Below are 22,049 nucleotides of genomic sequence, written 5' to 3'. Positions count from 1 at the left end.
ATGTGTGATTGTGTTAGCATGTGCATGTGAATAAGTATCAGTAAGCAAAGGTCAGAGTTGAGACACCAATCTGTTGAACGGTCATCGTGACTCCACAGTCTCTCTGAGGGTGTAGGATCTAGCCCAGGCCTGACTCCACAGTCTCTCGGAGAGTGTAGGATCTAGCCCAGGCCTGACTCCACAGTCTCTCTGAGGGTGTAGGATCTAGCCCAGGCCTGACTTCACAGTCTTTCTGAGGTTGTAGGATCTAGCCCAGGCCTGACACCACAGTCTCTCTGAGGGTGTAGGATCTAGCCCAGGCCTGACTCCACAGTCTCTCTGAGGGTGTAGGATCTAGCCCAGGCCTGACTCCACAGTCTCTCTGAGGGTGTAGGATCTAGCCCAGGCCTAGGGTTACTAGAGTTACTAGGGTTACTAGGGTTACTAGAGTTACTAGGGTTACTAGGGTTACTAGGGTTACTAGGGTTACAAATGTTCTACTAGCCCGGCTAGTTTGATATGTTCTACTAGCCTGGCTAGTTTGATATGTTCTACTAACCTGGCTAGTTTGATATGTTCTAATGTTCTACTAGCCTCGCTAGTTTGATAAGTTCTACTAGCCTGGCTAGTTTGATATGTTCTAATGTTCTACTAGCCTCGCTAGTTTGATATGTTCAAATGTTCTACTAGCCCCACTAGTTTGGCAAATGTTCTACTAGCCCGGCTAGTTTGGCAAATGTTCTACTAGCCTGGTTAGTTTGGCAAATGTTCTACTAGCCTGGCTAGTTTGGCAAATGTTCTACTAGCCTGGCTAGTTTGGCAAATGTTCTACTAGCCTGGCTAGTTTGGCAAATGTTCTACTAGCCTGGCTAGTTTGGCAAATGTTCTAGAACATTTGGTTCATATGTGTTTGATGCCATTCCTTTCACTCCGTTCCAGCCATTATTATGAGTCGTCCTCCCCTCAGCTGCCTCAACTGGACTCTAAACTAATCCTCTAAGGTCAGGGTAGCAGCCTTTGCATGTGGCCCAGAGCCAATATGTTACTGTAATAATGGGGTGGAGGAGGACAGCAAGGATAAAGGATAAAAGAGGGAGAAGAGGAGGAGAGAGAGGGAGGATGAGGTCAGGGAAGGGCAGTGAGCGGAAGAAGAGGAGGAGAGAGAGATGGAGGATGAGGAGGAGGTCAGGGAAGGGCAGTGGGAGGAAGAAGATGAGGAGAGAGGGATGGAGGATGAGGAGGAGGTCAGGGAAGGGCAGTGAGAGGAAGAAGAGGAGGAAAGAGAGGGAGGATGAGGTCAGGGAAGGTCAGTGAGAGGAAGAAGAGGAGGAGAGAGAGACCGAGGATGAGGAGGGGGTCAGGGAAGGGCAGTGAGAGGAAGAAGAGGAGGAGAGAAGGAGGATGAGGTGGAGGATAGGGAAGGTCAGTGAGAAGGAGAAGAGTGAATGGTCATTGTCCTGCACTTTAATATTGCACAGCTTCTCAACACGTGTACTGTAGCAGTTCTAAAGGCTAAAAGATGAGAACTGATATGTGCTGAGAACATTGATGAGAACACTTCACCTTCTACTCAGGTAACAACTCCACCATTGACCTATAAACAAAGATTGGCTAACAGAGAGGTAGGAGACAAACAGACTGGTACCCAGGCTAACGGAGAGGTAGGAGACAAACAGACTGGTACCCAGGCTAAAGGAGAGGTAGGAGACAAACAGACTGGTACCCAGGCTAAAGGAGAGGTAGGAGACAAACAGACTGGTACCCAGGCTAACGGAGAGGTAGGAGACAAACAGACTGGTACCCAGGCTAACGGAGAGGTAGGAGACAAACAGACTGGTACCCAGGCTAACGGAGAGGTAGGAGACAAACAGACTGGTACCCAGGCTAACGGAGAGGTAGGAGACAAACAGACTGGTACCCAGGCTAACGGAGAGGTAGGAGACAAACAGACTGGTACCCAGGCTAAAGGAGAGGTAGGAGACAAACAGACTGGTACCCAGGCTAAAGGAGAGGTAGGAGACAAACAGACTGGTACCCAGGCTAACGGAGAGGTAGGAGCCAAACAGACTAGTACCCAGGCTAAAGGAGAGGTAGGAGACAAACAGACTGGTACCCAGGCTAACGGAGAGGTAGGAGACAAACAGACTGGTACCCAGGCTAAAGGAGAGGTAGGAGACAAACAGACTGGTACCCAGGCTAAAGGAGAGGTAGGAGACAAACAGACTGGTACCCAGGCTAACGGAGAGGTAGGAGACAAACAGACTGGTACCCAGGCTAACGGAGAGGTAGGAGACAAACAGACTGGTACCCAGGCTAACGGAGAGGTAGGAGACAAACAGACTGGTACCCAGGCTAACAGAGAGGTAGGAGACAAACAGACTGGTACCCAGGCTAACGGAGAGGTAGGAGCCAAACAGACTAGTACCCAGGCTAAAGGAGAGGTAGAAGACAAACAGACTGGTACCCAGGCTAACGGAGAGGTAGGAGACAAACAGACTGGTACCCAGGCTAAAGGAGAGGTAGGAGACAAACAGACTGGTACCCAGGCTAACGGAGAGGTAGGAGACAAACAGACTGGTACCCAGGCTAACGGAGAGGTAGGAGACAAACAGACTGGTACCCAGGCTAGGAACATGTGTGTTATGTTATGCTTTGTGCATTGGTGTTGGATTATCAGTACGTTGGGGTCTCCTGATGGGTCACAGATGTGTTTGTGGAGCTGGGATCAGAAAGACAGATGAAGATACATTTGTTCTGCTTCTCTACTATCGTTACTGTCCCAAACGACACCATATCTACTATTGGCTCTGGTCAAAACTAGTGCACTATGTAGGGAATAGGGTGCCGTAGGGCCCTGGTCAAAACTAGTGCACTGTATAGGGAATAGGGTACCATTTGGGACATGTATTATTGAAGGAGATGTAATCCTCTACTTTAAACACTTGTAATCTGAAGAGACGTAACTCATTGTGGGTTTTTTAAAATCTGCACAACAGCTTACAGGCTTTTACTCAACTTTCATCTCCTCTGTCAATCTGTTCTGTTTCTTATGCTCCTTTTACAACAGTAACAGTTCATTGGAGATTAAAGGTGAAGAAATTAAATCAAAGAGTATGACATTTGTATGGGCCATGTAGGGTTGCAAGGTTCTGGGCTTTCACAGAAATCCTGGTAGTTGGATTCCCAGAATCAGGAGGGAAATAAGCAGGAAATACAGAACAGTCCCAACTAGGATTTCTGGAAAGACCTAGACATATGGGGAATGCTACTCGGAAAGTTTCCCAACTGAAAACAAAGAGTTGGTTTGTGAGTTGTGAGAAGAATAGAAGCGGGAATACTAGAACTATATAGTATAGAATATCCAAATAATGCTGCAGGATGGAAGCAGACGCACAAATACACTGGTATTTGGACGTTAAAACTACCATTTAAAAAAAAAAATCCAAATCTCCTCTCACTCACTCATCCACCGTCTGTTCCAAGGACTGTAAAAAAGAATGGACCAAGCAATTGATGACATCCCCCCCATTGTTTCCTATGTGAAGGCTCATTGATTCCTGTGTGAAGGCTCATTGTTTCCTATGTGAAAGCCCATTGTTTCCTATGTGAAAGCTCATTGTTTCCTATGTGAAAGCTCATTGTTTCCTATGTGAAAGCTCATTGTTTCCTGTGTGAAAGCTCATTGTTTCCTATGTGAAGGCTCATTGATTCCTGTGTGAAGGCTCATTGTTTCCTATGTGAAAGCTCATTGTTTCCTGTGTGAAGGCTCATTGTTTCCTATGTGAAGGCTCATTGTTTCCTATGTGAAGGCTCATTGTTTCCTATGTGAAAGCTCATTGTTTCCTGTGTGAAGGCTCATTGTTTCCTATGTGAAGGCTCATTGTTTCCTATGTGAAGGCTCATTGATTCCTGTGTGAAGGCTCATTGATTCCTGTGTCAAGAATCATTGTTTCCTATGTGAAGGCCCATTGTTTCCTGTGTGAAGGCTCATTGTTTCCTATGTGAAGGCTCATTGTTTCCTATGTGGAGGCTCATTGTTTCCTTTGTGAAGGCTCATTGTTTCCTATGTGAAGGCTCATTGTTTCCTATGTGAAGGCTCATTGTTTCCTGTGTGAAGGCTCATTGTTTCCTGTGTGAAGGCTCAGAGGTGCATTTGAAGATCAGAAAGTGTTGTTTTAGCCTGTCACCATCTTGCATTATGGAGGAGTATCTGGAAATATTGCATGCGCACTGCAGTTTGAGCCACTCTAGGAAGTGACGTTGCAGGCTAGCTCAGTGCTGCCCCTCTCATTGAGTATCTAAAGTTGAAGGCAGACCAGGGGTACTGCAGGTTGTAACTTATCCTTACAACTTTTTCTAAGTGCAATTTTTTGGATCAAATAGGTTCAAGGACATACAACTGGTGAAATAAAAGCAAGTACTGGTACCATGACTGTGTACCTATGATGAAAATTACAGGCCTCTCTCTCATCTTTTTAAGTGGGAGAACTTGCACAATTGGTGGCTGACTAAATACTTTTTTGCCCCACTGTACCTATATTAATACACATACTTTTTAAAGAATATACCTTTATTATTCCCCACAAACCCTACCACCCTTCCCCCAATTAGAGTAAACTAATAAACAATAACACTTAGGCTTCTACCTTCAGTTTATACATATTACACACATTTTACAGACACAATCTATTTTACAATAGTTATATATTTTTTGTTTTTAGTCCTTCCTCTATTTCTGATGTCCATCCAGTTTAATTTCTATTTGTAACTGTGTTATTTTGCAACATTTCTGAACCTTTATACATTTTACAGACCCGTATGTTCTACATTGCTTATCTTGTTACTAGTCCCAGCCTTCAGCTCCATTCAACCCCTCCCATCTATCTCTTAACACCATCCAGTCCCACCCTTCAGCTCCATTCAACCCCTCCCATCTATCTCTTAACATCATCCAGTCCCACCCTTCAGCTCCATTCAACCCCTCCCATCTATCTCTTAACACTATCCAGTCCCACCCTTCAGCTCCATTCAACCCCTCCCATCTATCTCTTAACACCATCCAGTCCCACCCTTCAGCTCCATTCAACCCCTCCCATCTGTCTCTCAACACCATCCAGTCCCACCCTTCAGCTCCATTCAACCCCTCCCATCTATCTCTTAACACCATCCAGTCCCACCCTTCAGTTCCATTCAACCCCTCCCATCTATCTCTCAACACCATCCAGTCCATTCAGCTCCATTCAACCCCTCCCATCTATCTCTTAACACCATCCAGTCCCACCCTTCAGCTCCATTCAACCCCTCCCATCTGTCTCTCAACACCATCCAGTCCCACCCTTCAGCTCCATTCAACCCCTCCCATCTATCTCTTAACACCATCCAGTCCCACCCTTCAGTTCCATTCAACCCCTCCCATCTGTCTCTCAACACCATCCAGTCCCACCCTTCAGCTCCATTCAACCCCTCCCATCTATCTCTCAACACCATCCAGTCCCACCCTTCAGCTCCATTCAACCCCTCCCATCTATCTCTCAACACCATCCAGTCCCACCCTTCAGCTCCATTCAACCCCTCCCATCTATCTCTCAACACCATCCAGTCCCTCCCTTCAGCTCCATTCAACCCCTCCCATCTATCTCTCAACACCATCCAGTCCCTTCAGCTCCATTCAACCCCTCCCATCTATCTCTCAACACCATCCAGTCCCACCCTTCAGCTCCATTCAACCCCTCCCATCTATCTCTTAACACCATCCAGTCCCACCCTTCAGTTCCATTCAACCCCTCCCATCTGTCTCTCAACACCATCCAGTCCCACCCTTCAGCTCCAGCCCCTCCCATCTATCTCTCTCAACACCATCCAGTCCCACCCTTCAGCTCCATTCAACCCCTCCCATCTATCTCTCAACACCATCCAGTCCCTCCCTTCAGCTCCATTCAACCCCTCCCATCTATCTCTCAACACCATCCAGTCCCTTCAGCTCCATTCAACCCCTCCCATCTGTCTCTCAACACCATCCAGTCCCACCCTTCAGCTCCATTCAACCCCTCCCATCTATCTCTTAACATCATCCAGTCCCTTCAGCTCCATTCAACCCCTCCCATCTATCTCTCAACACCATCCAGTCCCTTCAGCTCCATTCAACCCCTCCCATCTGTCTCTCAACACCATCCAGTCCCTTCAGCTCCATTCAACCCCTCCCATCTATCTCTCAACACCATCCAGTCCCACCCTTCAGCTCCATTCAACCCCTCCCATCTATCTCTCAACACCATCCAGTCCCTTCAGCTCCATTCAACCCCTCCCATCTATCTCTTAACACCATCCAGTTCCTTCAGCTCCATTCAACCCCTCCCATCTATCTCTTAACACCATCCAGTTCCTTCAGCTCCATTCAACCCCTCCCATCTGTCTCTCAACACCATCCAGTCCCACCCTTCAGCTCCATTCAACCCCTCCCATCTGTCTCTCAACACCATCCAGTCCCACCCTTCAGCTCCATTCAACCCCTCCCATCTATCTCTTAACATCATCCAGTCCCTTCAGCTCCATTCAACCCCTCCCATCTATCTCTCAACACCATCCAGTCCCTTCAGCTCCATTCAACCCCTCCCATCTGTCTCTCAACACCATCCAGTCCCTTCAGCTCCATTCAACCCCTCCCATCTATCTCTCAACACCATCCAGTCCCACCCTTCAGCTCCATTCAACCCCTCCCATCTATCTCTCAACACCATCCAGTCCCTTCAGCTCCATTCAACCCCTCCCATCTATCTCTTAACACCATCCAGTTCCTTCAGCTCCATTCAACCCCTCCCATCTATCTCTTAACACCATCCAGTTCCTTCAGCTCCATTCAACCCCTCCCATCTGTCTCTCAACACCATCCAGTCCCTTCAGCTCCATTCAACCCCTCCCATCTATCTCTTAACATCATCCAGTCCCTTCAGCTCCATTCAACCCCTCCCATCTATCTCTCAACTGCAGCATTAGTTGTATGAACAAATACGAGCTACATATGGACAGTACCAAAATAAATGATCTAATGACTCTGCCTCCTCACAGCAAAATCTGCAGAGCTGGGAAGATTGTATCCCCCATATAGGGGGGGAATTTTGTCTAGTAATTTAAATTGACGTTGTTTTGTGTATCATTTCATAAACCACGTGCCATGGAATGGGTACATCAACAATCTCTTCCCAACTATTTTGCAATTTATATGGCACAGCTGTCAGTTTTTTGGTCCTTAAATTAAATTAGTATGTGTTTTTATTTATCACACTTTTCTTGAACCATTTATGTTCTTTAATACAGGGCCGACATACAAGTTCCTTACTTTTTCCCCCTTCTACTTGACTCTTCCATTTTTGTGGTAATGATGCAATTAGTTGGTTGTAATTTTCGGTAGAGCAGGCATTTCCATATGTCTGTGTTCGCTGCATGTGTGACAACACTCCACCAGTCCTATCTATGATATCATTCACTGAAATGATACCTTTTTTGTAAAACATTTCATCGAAAAATACGTTTTTTTAATCAATTACTATATTTGAGTTTAACCACACTATTTGTTGTATTATTTGTTCTGTCTTTTCAGGATTAAACTGAAATTGCAACCAACTTTCTAAGGCTTGTTTAAAAAATAACGATATTTTGGAGATTATTTTATTTTCAAACAACCGAAAGTGTGCAGTTGTAATGTGAATAAAGGGAAAAAGGCCCTTATTGAATATGGGGTGAGACATTCCTACCAATTGACTAGAGAACCAGTTTGGATTTAAGGTATAACTTTTGCATGACTGATGCCTTTAGTGAGAGGTCTAATGCTTTAATATTTAATCATTTCTGCCCTCTGAATTCATATTCGTTATATAAATAGGCCCTTTTCATTTTGTCTGGCTTGCCGTTCCAAATCAATTGTAATATTTTTGTTCATATAATTTAACAATCAGGTCACTAGCTGTAGGCAAAACCATAAGCAAATAGGTAAACTGTGATATGACTAAAGAGTTAATCAGGGTAAACTGGGATATGACTAAAGAGTTAATCAGGGTAACTGTGATATGACTAAGGAGTTAATCAGGGTAACTGTGATATGACTAAAGAGTTAATCAGGGTAACTGTGATATGACTAAAGAGTTAATCAGGGTGATTTTTACACAAATAGACAGATATTTTCCTATCAATGGTAGCAAGATCTTGTCTATTTTTGCTAACTTTCTATCAAAATTTATTGGAGTACTTCACTTCCTCTTTCAAAATATAATTTGGTAAATCATAGAATCACCAGCTCTATGTTTATAGATAATAAAATGAAACCTTCAAAGAAAGAACACCTTCCCTACAGTCAAATATGGAGGAGGTGCAGTGATGTTTTGGATTTGCTGCCTCTGGCACTGTGTGCATTGAATGTGTGCATGACATCATGGAATCAGGAGAATGCCAAGGCATTTTGGGACGCAATGTCATACCCAGTGACAGAAAGCGGGATCCTGCTTTCTGAAAAAATTGCCTGCAGTAACCCGGTAGACCTTTAACTTGAAATCCTCAATGACATGGGGCCAGAACCCTACGGCACCCTATTCCCTATATAGTGCACTACTTTAGTCCAGAGCCCTATGGCACCCTATTCCCTATACATAGTGCACTACTTTAGACCAGAGCCCTATGGCACCCTATTCCCTATATAGTGCATTACTTTAGACCAGAGCCCTATGGCACCCTATTCCCTATGTATATAGTGCACTGCTTTAGTCCAGAGCCCTATGGCACCCTATTCCCTATACATAGTACACTACTTTAGTCCAGAGCCCTACGGCACCCTATTCCCTATGTATATAGTGCACTACTTTAGACCAGAGCCCTATGCGCCTGAATAGGGTGACATTTGGGATGCACCCTTGTATGTATTTTCTTCATTTCATAAAAGCATTTTCACTTCATCAGATCACAACAATTGGCCCAGTGCTGTCCGAATTTGGCCTGGGTAGGCCATCATTGTAAAGAAGTTGCTCTTCACTGACTTGCCCAGTTAAATAATATTTAAATAAAGTTAAATAAAAGGTTCAATAAATTACATTTGAAGAAATCAGATCACCATAGTCTTTACCCTGGAGTCTTTACCCTGGAGTCTTTACACTGGAGTCTTTATCCTGGAGTCTTTACACTGAAGTCTTTACCCTGGAGTCTTTACACTGGAGGCTTTATCCTGGAGTCTTTACACTGAAGTCTTTACCCTGGAGTCTTTACACTGGAGTCTTTATCCTGGAGTCTTTACACTGAAGTCTTTACCCTGGAGTCTTTACACTGGAGTCTTTATCCTGGAGTCTTTACACTGAAGTCTTTACCCTGGAGTCTTTACACTGGAGTCTTTATCCTGGAGTCTTTACACTGAAGTCTTTACCCTGGAGTCTTTACCCTGGAGTCTTTACCCTGGAGTCTTTATCCTGGAGTCTTTACCCTGGGGGCTTTACCCTGGAGGCTTTACCCTGGAGTCTTTACCCTGGAGTCTTTACCCTGGAGTCTTTACACTGGAGTCTTTACCCTGTAGTCTTTACCCTGGAGTCTTTATCCTGAAGTCTTTACCCTGGAGTCTTTAACCTGGGGGCTTTACCCTGGAGTCTTTACACCGGAGTCTTTACCCTGGAGTCTTTACCCTGGAGGCTTTACCCTGGAGTCTTTACACCAGAGTCTTTACCCTGGAGTCTTTATCCTGGAGTCTTTACCCTGGAGTCTTTACACTGGAGTCTTTATCCTGGAGTCTTATCCTGGAGTCTTTACCCTGGAGTCTTATCCTGGAGTCTTTACCCTGGAGTCTTTACTCTGGAGTCTTTACCCTGGAGAAAGGGGACACCGCGACTCATTATTTTACTCTTACATTTCTTCAGTCATTCTTTTATTTTCATCATTCCACTGTCTTCTCATTCTCTCTCAGGCTCCATGCTTTATGTTCCTCATACAGAAAGCACATTCCCATTGATGAATGTCTGTCTCTCTCAACTCATCAAAACAAGTCGGCTTCCTCACCACTGATTTTATTCATACCATTAATATTCCTATGGCTTCCAGAGAATCACTTATACATCTCACAGAGCTTGCCCCCAATGGCACCCTATTACCTACAGTATATAGTGCCTTGCGAAAGTATTCGGCCCCCTTGAACTTTGCGACCTTTTGCCACATTTCAGGCTTCAAACATAAAGATATAAAACTGTATTTTTTTGTGAAGAATCAACAACAAGTGGGACACAATCATGAAGTGGAACGACATTTATTGGATATTTCAAACTTTTTTTAAAAATCAAAAACTGAAAAATTGGGCGTGCAAAATTATTCAGCCCCCTTAAGTTAATACTTTGTAGCGCCACCTCTTGCTGCGATTACAGCTGTAAGTCGCTTGGGGTATGTCTCTATCAGTACCTTTAAAAAAAAAATAAGTAGTGGCGTGACTCAGAGAACCAGTCAGTATCTCAAATCAAATCAAATGTATTTAATCACATCTATTTATCTATTTATTTCCCTTCGTACATCAGCTGATATCTCAAAGTGCTGTACAGAAACCCAGCCTAAAACCCCAAACAGCAAGCAATGCAGGTGTAGAAGCACGGTGGCTAGGAAAAACTCCCTAGAAAGGCCAAAACCTAGGAAGAAACCTAGAGAGGAACCAGGCTATGTGGGGTGGCCAGTCCTCTTTTGACTCTGCCGGGTGGAGATTATAACAGAACATGGCCAAGATGTTCAAATGTTCATAAATGACCAGCATGGTCCAATAATAATAAGGCAGAACAGTTGAAACTGGAGCAGCAGCACGGCCAGGTGGACTGGGGACAGCAAGGAGTCATCATGTCAGGTAGTATTGAGGCATGGTCCTAGGGCTCAGGTCCTCCGAGAGAGAGAGAGAAAGAGAGAATTAGAGAGAGCACACTTAAATTCACACAGGACACCGAATAGGACAGGAGAAGTACTCCAGATATAAAAAACTGACCCTAGCCCCCCGACACATAAACTACTGTATCTGGTGATACCACCATTTGCCTCATACAGCACGACACATCTCCTTCACATAGAGTTGATCAGGCTGTTTATTGTGGCCTGTTGGAATGTTGCCCCGCTCCTCTTCAACGGCTGTGCGAAGTTGCTGGATATTGGCGGGAACTGGAACACGCTGTCGTACACGTCGATCCAGAGCATCCCAAACATGCTCAATGGGTGACATGTCAGGTGAGTATGCAGGCCATGGAAGAACTGGGACATTTTCAGCTTCCAGGAATTGTGTTACAAGTCCTTGCAAAATGGGGTCGTGCATTATGCTCATGCTGAAACATGAGTTGATGGCAGTGGATGAATGGCACCACAATGGACCTCAGGATCTTGTCACAGTGTCTCTGTGCATTCAAATTGTTATGTTCACAACACTGACATCAGCAAACAGCTTGCCCACACAACGCCATCTGCCCGGTACAGTTGAAACCGGGATTAATCCGTGAAGATCACACTTCTCCAGCGTGTCAGTGGCCATCGAAGTTGGTTACGACACCGAACTGCAGTCAGGTCAAGACCCTGGTGACGACGACGAGTATGCAGATGAGCTTCCCGGAGACGGTTTCTGACAGTTTGTGCAGAACCCACAGTTTCCTCAGCTGTCCTGGGGGGCTGGCCTCAGACAATCCCACAGGTGAAGAATCTGGATGTGGAGGTCCTGGGTTGGCGTGGTTACACGTGGTCTGTGTTTGTGAGGCCAGTTGGAGGTACTGCCAAATTCTCTAAAACCATGTTGGAGGTGGCTTATGGTAGAGAAATGAACATTCAATTCTCTGGCAACAGCTCTGGTGGACATTCCTGCAGTCAGCACGTCAGTTGAACGCTCCATCAAAACTTGCGACACCTGTGGCAAATGTGTTGTGTGACAAAACTTCACATTTTAGAGTGGCCTTTTATTGTCCCCATCACAAGGTGCACCTGTGTAATGATCGTGCTGTTTAATCAGATTCTTGATATGCCACACCTGTCAGGTGGACGGATTATCTTGGCAAGAGATGTAAACAAACTTGTGCGTAACATTTGAGAGAAATAAGCGTTTTGTGCATACGGAAAATTACTGGGATATTTTATTTCAGCTCATGAAACATTGGACCAAGACTTTACATGTGGTGTTTATAGTTTTGTTCAGTGACAGTATAGGGTGGCATTGGAGACACGGACAGTCTATCCTAAATCAACCACCTCAGATCTGAACTCTAGCAGTGGAAGGGCTGGGCTGTAATGTGTTGACTCTAGATAGATGCATTTATACTCTCTAAGGTGTTAGGCTGTGACTCATTTATATTCTCTAATGTGTTAGGCTGAGACTCATTTATATTATCTAAGGTTATCTATGGTGTTAGCCTGTGACTCATTTCTATTCTCTAGGGTGTTAGGCTGAGACTCATTTATATTATCTAAGGTTATCTATGGTGTTAGGCTGTGACTCATTTCTATTCTCTAGGGTGTTAGGCTGTGACTCATTTCTATTATCTAGGGTGTTAGGCTGTGACTCATTTCTATTCTCTAGGGTGTTAGGCTGTGACTCATTTCTATTCTCTAGGGTGTTAGGCTGTGACTCATTTCTATTATCTAGGGTGTTAGGCTGTGACTCATTTCTATTCTCTAGGGTGTTAGGCTGTGACTCATTTCTATTCTCTAGGGTGTTAGGCTGTGACTCATTTCTATTCTCTAGGGTGTTAGGCTGTGACTCATTTCTATTCTCTAGGGTGTTAGGCTGTGACTCATTTCTATTCTCTAGGGTGTTAGGCTGTGACTCATTTCTATTCTCTAGGGTGTTAGGCTGTGACTCATTTCTATTCTCTAAGGTGTTAGGCTGAGATTCATTTATATTATCTAAGGTTATCTATGGTGTTAGCCTGTGACTCATTTCTATTCTCTAGGGTGTTAGGCTGAGACTCATTTATATTATCTAAGGTTATCTATGGTGTTAGGCTGTGACTCATTTCTATTCTCTAGGGTGTTAGGCTGTGACTCATTTCTATTATCTAGGGTGTTAGGCTGTGACTCATTTCTATTCTCTAGGGTGTTAGGCTGTGACTCATTTCTATTCTCTAGGGTGTTAGGCTGTGACTCATTTCTATTATCTAGGGTGTTAGGCTGTGACTCATTTCTATTCTCTAGGGTGTTAGGCTGTGACTCATTTCTATTCTCTAGGGTGTTAGGCTGTGACTCATTTCTATTCTCTAGGGTGTTAGGCTGTGACTCATTTCTATTCTCTAGGGTGTTAGGCTGTGACTCATTTCTATTCTCTAAGGTGTTAGGCTGAGATTCAAGATTCACCCAACCGTTCTCTGCTATGAATTGAGAATGGAAGGGAAAGTCATATAAATATAAGATATTACATGGTCTATTACATCTCATGTGTGTGTGTGTGTGTGTGTGTGTGTGTGTGTGTGTGTGTGTGTGTGTGTGTGTGTGTGTGTGTGTGTGTGTGTGTGTGTGTGTGTTTGCGTGAGGCAGATTTGTATGCTTCTTATTCAGAGAATATCAAATGAACAATATCAATGTCAAATATACAGTAGAAGCTCCTACTGTCGTTTTGCTCAAAGAACATGTACTGCTCCTGGTTCTGGCTACAGACCGTACAGTACCACTTTTAAAAGGGGGTATTGTTTTGTAGTTTTTTTTCTTCAAGGTCAGAACACATAGCTACTGTTTAATATTTGTATTCTTGATTTTATCAACTGATTTAACAGTGTTGCTTCCATCCCTCTCCTTGCCTCAGAACTGGGCTTGAACTAGGGACCAAAAAGCACAATACAGTTATATGAAAACATGTTTCTATTCAGATTTTTCAAGGGGTGATGCTGCACCTTCAGCATCCTTACTTCCTGTGCTACTTCCTGTGCTACTTCCTGTGCTACTTCCTGTGCTGATTCCTATGCTACGCCACGGACCCTCTGAACACGTGTCGTCCGTATAGTTGGAAAACAAGTACTTCTACGTCACAGTGATTTAACGCTACTTGCGCACCGCCAATTAGCTATCCATTTTACATCAGCTACACTGACATCTCTCTCTCCATCTCCCTCTCCCTCTCCCTCTCCCTCTTCCTCTCCCTCTCCCTCTCCCTCTCCCTCTCCCTCTCCCTCTTCCTCTCCCTCTCCCTCTCCCTCTCCCCTCCAGATCCTGGCTATCCTGTCTATCCTGTTCATAATTCTCTCCACTATCGCCTTGTCCCTCAACACCCTACCAGAGCTCCAGGTGCTAGATGAGTTCGGCCAGGCCAACGACAACCCCCAGCTGGCCCATGTGGAAGCCATCTGCATCGCCTGGTTTACCATGGAGTACCTCCTCCGCTTCCTCTCTTCACCCGACAAGTGGAAGTTCTTCAAAGGTAAATATACGCTTAAAGCCGCTCCTCAACTAAACTGGAACTTTGTCTTTCGTTTTGTGTTTTAGTTGGTAATACTGCCCATTTTTATAGTTAAAATGTATGTTGTACTCGCAATTCAGCTTGTTGCTGCCACTTGTACAAAGTCGTATTGAAGTAAAAACTGTTTTACCCCTCTCCCTTGCTTCCTCTCTCCCTCCTTCTCTCCCTATCTGTCTCAAAGGTCCCCTGAACGTCATTGACCTGCTGGCCATCCTCCCTTATTATGTCACCATCTTCCTGACGGAATCCAACAAGAGTGTTCTACAGTTCCAGAACGTTCGGCGCGTGGTGCAGATATTCCGGATCATGAGAATATTGAGGATTCTGAAGCTGGCCAGGCATTCCACAGGGCTGCAGTCTCTAGGTCTGTATGCATGTTGTTTAGCCCAGTGTTTATTAGTCCTGGTCCTGGGGACTCAAATGGGTGCTCGTTTTAGTTTTTTGCCCACTACGCACCTGATTCCACCAGTGAAAGGTTTGATGAATTGATTCAAGGGAATCAGATGTATAGTTCGAAGGCAAACATTAAAATAAGCACCTCTTTGGACCAGGACCAGGACCAAGAACCACTGTTTGACTCATTGAGAGTATACAGTTTTAGTTGTTCTACTCTAATCTAATATAGGTTTCACCCTGAGGAGGAGTTACAACGAGCTGGGACTGCTCATCCTCTTCCTGGCCATGGGCATTATGATCTTCTCCAGCCTCGTCTTCTTTGCCGAGAAGGACGAAGACGCCACCAAGTTCACCAGCATCCCCGCCTCCTTCTGGTGGGCCACTATCACTATGACTACGGTGGGTTACGGTGACATCTACCCTCAGACTCTGCTGGGTAAGATAGTCGGGGGTCTCTGCTGTATCGCCGGGGTGTTGGTCATCGCTCTGCCCATTCCCATTATAGTCAACAATTTCTCTGAGTTCTACAAGGAGCAGAAGAGGCAGGAGAAGGCCATAAAGAGGCGGGAGGCCCTGGAGAGGGCCAAGAGAAACGGTAGTATCGTCTCCATGAACCTGAAGGATGCGTTCGCCCGGAGTATGGAGCTGATGGATGTAGTCGTGGAGAAAGGAGGAGAGGACAAGCTCTGTGTGGGCCTGGGCAACCACCTGTCCCCCAGCCGCTGGGCCAGCACACCCAAGTGCGCCGCCTCTGACACCAGTCTTCATTCCCTGGATAAGACGTTCCCCGAATCCATCCTCCTGGGATCCACCCACCGCATCACCATCACAACCAGCAGCAGCCCCCAGCGGCGGCACCTCGGTAGCCCTCAGTTCAGAGGCGGTATCCCCGAATTCAGAGGCGGTACCTCTCAGCTTCTTAACGCTCAGAACCTAGAGTGCATGTACAATGAGATGGCCAGGTCTCAGTCCTTCACCAACCTCAACACTTCCTGCTCCCTGAGCACCGTGAGCACCTCAACCGCCTTCACCGCTACGACATCCCCAGAGTTGCAGCAGCACCCGGGGTCCCCTCCTGCGCCGACCCCGACCTTACAGAAAGTAGAACTGGAGATGCAGGAAGTCCTGCGCTCTTCTTCGTCTTCGACGGAGCTGAAGGAAGGTGACGGAATACAGAGCCCGCCGAGCGTGGATAGCATCGCCACCTGCAGGGACGAGTTTGGGGAGGGTTCTGGAAGGAAGTTCCCTCCGACTCTGGATCTCCTCCCAGAGTCGAGTGTCGATGACGTCCAAAGCCCACAAGATGCCACCCTCCTCAAAGACAGGATGTATGGGTTTGTTCCCTATGACCAAGATGGTGCCACAAAGTCCACCAGAGACGACGCAGAGAGCTTCAACAGAACTGTTGAGAACATCCGGAATTCCCTGAGAGGCAGCATCAACCCTGTCGTCAAGGGAACCAAAGGGTTAAAGGTCATTTTCATCGAGGGCCCCCCCACCGAAGCCCCCCCGACGCCACCCAGCACCACCTCACCCCAGGACATCAGCTCCAGCCTCCTGGAGGATGAGTCCCCTGAGGGGGAGACCACACCGCTCCTCCCCAGCACAGAGGCCCTCGACCTGGGCACAGAAGACGAGATCTGCCCCCTGTCCCCTGAGAGGCTGATGGTAGTGGTGGACACCCCGCCAGCGGACGAGGACACCCTGGACCAGAGTCTCGGGGGTCAAGGGTTGACCAACGAGGAGAAGAACCTGATGGAGACCGCAGGAGCGGCAGGAGGGGCATCGGCGGGGAACTGCACCCAGGGTGTGGTGGGGGGAGGGGCAAGTGGGGAGGGTAAGGTGGACATCAACCAAAGTGGACACAAAGCAGAGAACCACATGTTCACACCAGAGATCCCCCTGATGACCGGGGAAAGCAGTATGTCCCCAACCTGTGAAACCAGCATGTGACTGTAGGGGGCGCTCTGAGGGAAAAGACCCACTGGAATTACATTTAAATAACCTGCTGAGAAATACGAAGAAGAATGAGAAGAAAGGGAGGAAATAGGAGGAAAGTGAGATTAGGGGAAAAAGGGCCAGATAGTGGAAGAGATATTTTTGCATGGCATGACGAGTCCCTTTTACGCGTGTTGTTGTTTATTTCTGAAACAGAGACTGCAGAGGTTTATTGCCGAAACAGAGACTGCAGAGGTTTATTGGCGAAACAGAGACTGCAGAGGTTTATTGCCGAAACAGAGACTGCAGTAGTTTTGCAGACTTAAAACTTTTGGGGCTCAAATCGAGAAACTCATATGGACATATTTAAGAGGAGGACATTTTCAATCCTGATGTATATTTCAGTCTTGTTTCTTTTTTTTCTAGCAACAGTGAAAAATGCTTATCTTTAAAAAGTAAAAAAAGCATGCATTTAAAAATAGATATGTAGGTATATTTGACGGTTTGCTGAAAGCGCTCAACATACTATGACAACAAAGGAAATGACAATTCACAGAAGAAGAGGCAGAAAAAAAATCCACCTTCGCCAAAGGTACAAATATTTCTAATGTGAGGAGAAAGGGAGTAATGCATCGACAGACCTCACACAGAGCCTGTGTTCCAAATGGCACCCTATAGTGCACTACTTTAGACCAGAGCCCTATGGCACCCTATAGTACACTACTTTAGACCAGAGCCCTATGGCACCCTATAGTACACTACTTTAGACCAGAGCCCTATGGCACCCTATTCCCTAATAGCGCACTACTTTAGACCAGAGCCCTATGGCACCCTATTCCCTGTATAGTACACTACTTTAGACCAGAGCCCTATGGCACCCTATTCCCTAAATAGAGCACTACTTTAGACCAGAGCCCTATCACACACTATTCCCTATATAGTACACTACTTTAGACCAGAGCCCTATGGCACCCTATTCCCTATATAGTACACTACTTTAGTCCAGAGCCCTATGGCACCCTATTCTCTAAATAGAGCACTACTTTAGACCAGAGCCCTATGGCACCCTATTCCTTCAATTAGAGCACTACTTTAGACCAAAACCCTAAGGGGGTGTTGCAACGTAGCGACCTATGACAAACATATCATGACCTTTCGTTTAAATGCAATGTGTAAAAACCATGATGACTATGTTATGTTTTTGTCTTGATGAGATTATTGTATGAACTGCAATGTTAACATTGTCTTCGGTTTGCGTTATAATTGTTTTGGATTTTCAATGTAATAATGACTTGCTCAAAGATCAGCTTAATGATGATTAGTTTTTTCATTGGAAATAATGTTTAAAAAAAATTATATACAACTGTAGTTGTCAAAATATGTAATCAGTGAGGACAAATGGCAAACGCTTCAGCTACTAGCCTAAACTTAATAAATAAGCATATTTATTTCAGCTTGGTTTCAGCAGGCGAGATAGGGTTTTAGAAAGGAGAAATCATTAGGTTGGTTGATATACAATCTGCTCCTTGATTCCATCAAAATATCAAACAATATATTAATTAATGTGTACTTCCGAATGTAGCTTTTACGAATTTAAAATCTATGAATACAGTGAAGTAGGATTACAGATAGTTAAGACAGTCCTAGAGGTGTTCTAGTGGGGCCTACAGTTAAGACAGTCCTAGAGGTGTTCTAGTGGGGCCTACAGTTAGTTAAGACAGTCCTAGAGGTGTTGTAGTGGGGCCTACAGTTGGTTAAGACAGTCCTAGAGGTGTTCTAGTAGGGCCTACAGTTGGTTAAGACAGTCCTAGAGGTGTTCTAGTGGGGCCTACAGTTAGTTAAGACAGTCCTAGAGGTGTTGTAGTGGGGCCTACAGTTGGTTAAGACAGTCCTAGAGGTGTTCTAGTAGGGCCTACAGTTGGTTAAGACAGTCCTAGAGGTGTTCTAGTAGGGCCTACAGTTAGTTAAGACAGTCCTAGAGGTGTTCTAGTGGGGCCTACAGTTCGTTAAGACAGTCCTAGAGGTGTTGTAGTGGGTCCTACAGTTAGTTAAGACAGTCCTAGAGGTGTTGTAGTGGGGCCTACAGTTGGTTAAGAAAGTCCTAGAGGTGTTCTAGTGGGGCCTACAGTTAGTTAAGAGAGTCCTAGAGGTGTTCTAGTGGGTCCTACAGTTAGTTAAGACAGTCCTAGAGGTGTACTAGTGGGGCCTACAGTTAAGACAGTCCTAGAGGTGTTCTAGTGGGGCCTACAGTTAAGACAGTCCTAGAGGTGTTGTAGTGGGGCCTACAGTTGGTTAAGACAGTCCTAGAGGTGTTCTAGTGGGGCCACAGTTAGTTAAGACAGTCCTAGAGGTGTTGTAGTGGGGCCTACAGTTAGTTAAGACAGTCTTAGAGGTGTTCTAGTGGGGCCTACAGTTAGTTAAGACAGTCCTAGAGGTGTTCTAGTGGGGCCTACAGTTAGTTAAGACAGTCCTAGAGGTGTTCTAGTGGGTCCTACAGTTAGTTAAGACAGTCTTAGAGGTGTTCTAGTGGGGCCTACAGTTGGTTAAGACAGTCCTAGAGGTTTTCTAGAGGGGCCTACAGTTAGTTAAGACAGTCCTAGAGGTGTTCTAGTGGGGCCTACAGTTAAGACAGTCCTAGAGCTGTACTAGTGGGGCCTACAGATAGTTAAGACAGTCCTAAAGGTATTTTACAGTTAAGACAGTCCTAGAGGTGTTCTAGTGGGGCCTACAGTTAGTTAAGACAGTACTAGAGGTGTACTAGTGGGGCCTTCAGATGGTTAAGACAGTCCTAGAGGTGTTCTAGTGGGGCCTACAGATAGTTAAGACAGTCCTAGAGGTGTTCTAGTGGGGCCTACAGTTAGTTAAGACAGTCCTAGACGTGTTCTAGTGGGGCCTACAGTTAGTTAAGACAGTCCTAGAGGTGTTCTAGTGGGGCCTACAGTTGGTTAAGACCGTCCTAGAGGTTTTCTAGAGGGGCCTACAGTTAGTTAAGACAGTCCTAGAGGTGTTCTAGTGGGGCCTACAGTTAAGACAGTCCTAGAGGTGTACTAGTGGGGCCTACAGATAGTTAAGACAGTCCTAGAGGTGTTCTAGTGGGGCCTAAAGTTAAGACAGTCCTAGAGGTGTTCTAGAGGGGCCTACAGTTGGTTAAGACAGTCCTAGAGGTTTTCTAGAGGGGCCTACAGTTAGTTAAGACAGTCCTAGAGGTGTTCTAGTGGGGCCTACAGTTAAGACAGTCCTAGAGCTGTACTAGTGGGGCCTACAGATAGTTAAGACAGTCCTAGAGGTGTTCTAGTGGGGCCTACATTTAAGACAGTCCTAGAGGTGTACTAGGGTGGCCTACAGTTAAGACAGTCCTAGAGGTGTTCTAGTGGGGCCTACAGTTAGTTAAGAGAGTCCTAGAGGTGTTCTAGTGGGTCCTACAGTTAGTTAAGACAGTCCTAGAGGTGTACTAGTGGGGCGTACAGTTAAGACAGTCCTAGAGGTGTACTAGTGGGGCCTACAGTTAAGACAGTCCTAGAGGTGTTCTAGTGGGGCCTACAGTTAAGACAGTCCTAGAGGTGTTCTAGTGGGGCCTACAGTTAAGACAGTCCTAGAGGTGTTGTAGTGGGGCCTACAGTTGGTTAAGACAGTCCTAGAGGTGTTCTAGTGGGGCCACAGTTAGTTAAGACAGTCCTAGAGGTGTTGTAGTGGGGCCTACAGTTAGTTAAGACAGTCTTAGAGGTGTTCTAGTGGGGCCTACAGTTAGTTAAGACAGTCCTAGAGGTGTTCTAGTGGGGCCTACAGTTAGTTAAGACAGTCCTAGAGGTGTTCTAGTGGGTCCTACAGTTAGTTAAGACAGTCTTAGAGGTGTTCTAGTGGGGCCTACAGTTGGTTAAGACAGTCCTAGAGGTTTTCTAGAGGGGCCTACAGTTAGTTAAGACAGTCCTAGAGGTGTTCTAGTGGGGCCTACAGTTAAGACAGTCCTAGAGCTGTACTAGTGGGGCCTACAGATAGTTAAGACAGTCCTAAAGGTATTGTACAGTTAAGACAGTCCTAGAGGTGTTCTAGTGGGGCCTACAGTTAGTTAAGACAGTACTAGAGGTGTACTAGTGGGGCCTTCAGATGGTTAAGACAGTCCTAGATGTGTTCTAGTGGGGCCTACAGATAGTTAAGACAGTCCTAGAGGTGTTCTAGTGGGGCCTACAGTTAGTTAAGACAGTCCTAGACGTGTTCTAGTGGGGCCTACAGTTAGTTAAGACAGTCCTAGAGGTGTTCTAGTGGGGCCTACAGTTGGTTAAGACCGTCCTAGAGGTTTTCTAGAGGGGCCTACAGTTAGTTAAGACAGTCCTAGAGGTGTTCTAGTGGGGCCTACAGTTAAGACAGTCCTAGAGGTGTACTAGTGGGGCCTACAGATAGTTAAGACAGTCCTAGAGGTGTTCTAGTGGGGCCTAAAGTTAAGACAGTCCTAGAGGTGTTCTAGAGGGGCCTACAGTTGGTTAAGACAGTCCTAGAGGTTTTCTAGAGGGGCCTACAGTTAGTTAAGACAGTCCTAGAGGTGTTCTAGTGGGGCCTACAGTTAAGACAGTCCTAGAGCTGTACTAGTGGGGCCTACAGATAGTTAAGACAGTCCTAGAGGTGTTCTAGTGGGGCCTACATTTAAGACAGTCCTAGAGGTGTACTAGGGTGGCCTACAGTTAAGACAGTCCTAGAGGTGTTCTAGTGGGGCCTACAGTTAGTTAAGACAGTCCTAGAGGTTTTCTAGTGGGGCCTACATTTAGTTAAGACAGTCCTAGAGGTGTTCTAGTTGGGCCTACAGTTAGTTAAGACATTCCTAGAGGTGTAATAGTGGGGCCTACAGTTAGTTAAGACAGTCCTAGAGGTGTTCTAGTGGGGCCAACAGTTAGTTAAGACAGTCCTAGAGGTGTTGTACAGTTAAGACAGTCCTATAGGTGTTCTAGTGGGGCGTACAGTTAGTTAAGACAGTCCTAGAGGTGTACTATTGGGGTCTACAGTTAAGACAGTCCTAGAGGTGTTCTAGTGGTGCCTACAGTTAGTTAAGACAGTCCTAGAGGTGTTCTAGTGGGGCCTACATTTAGTTAAGACAGTCCTAGAGGTGTCTAGTGGGGCCTACATTTAGTTAAGACAGTCCTAGAGGTGTTCTATTGGGGCCTACAGTTAAGACAGTCCTAGAGGTTTTCTATTGGGACCTACAGTTAAGACAGTCCTAGAGGTGTTCTAGCATGGCCTACAGTTCAGACAGTCCTAGATGTGTTCTAGTGGGGCCTACAGTTAGTTAAGACAGTCCTAGAGGTGTTCAAGTGGGGCCTACAGTTCA

General features: G+C 45.7%; 1 protein-coding gene across 1 annotated transcript in view; it reads left to right on the top strand.

The window, feature by feature from the left end:
* Positions 1 to 17,308, top strand: part of LOC139366878 (potassium voltage-gated channel subfamily B member 2-like) — a 273,883-nt gene extending 256,575 nt beyond the window's left edge. The window contains exons 3-5 of the mRNA XM_071104581.1: positions 14,149 to 14,359; positions 14,580 to 14,762; positions 15,024 to 17,308. Of these exons, the coding sequence (XP_070960682.1) occupies positions 14,149 to 14,359; positions 14,580 to 14,762; positions 15,024 to 16,747 (2,118 nt within the window). The 3' untranslated portion in view covers positions 16,748 to 17,308. The remainder of the gene's footprint in view (positions 1 to 14,148; positions 14,360 to 14,579; positions 14,763 to 15,023) is intronic.
* Positions 17,309 to 22,049: the final 4,741 nt, after the last annotated feature.

This window comes from Oncorhynchus clarkii, chromosome 15 (assembly GCF_045791955.1).
Source record: "Oncorhynchus clarkii lewisi isolate Uvic-CL-2024 chromosome 15, UVic_Ocla_1.0, whole genome shotgun sequence".
Classification (NCBI taxonomy): Eukaryota; Metazoa; Chordata; class Actinopteri; order Salmoniformes; family Salmonidae; genus Oncorhynchus; species Oncorhynchus clarkii.
This window is presented reverse-complemented; position numbering and strand designations above follow the sequence as displayed.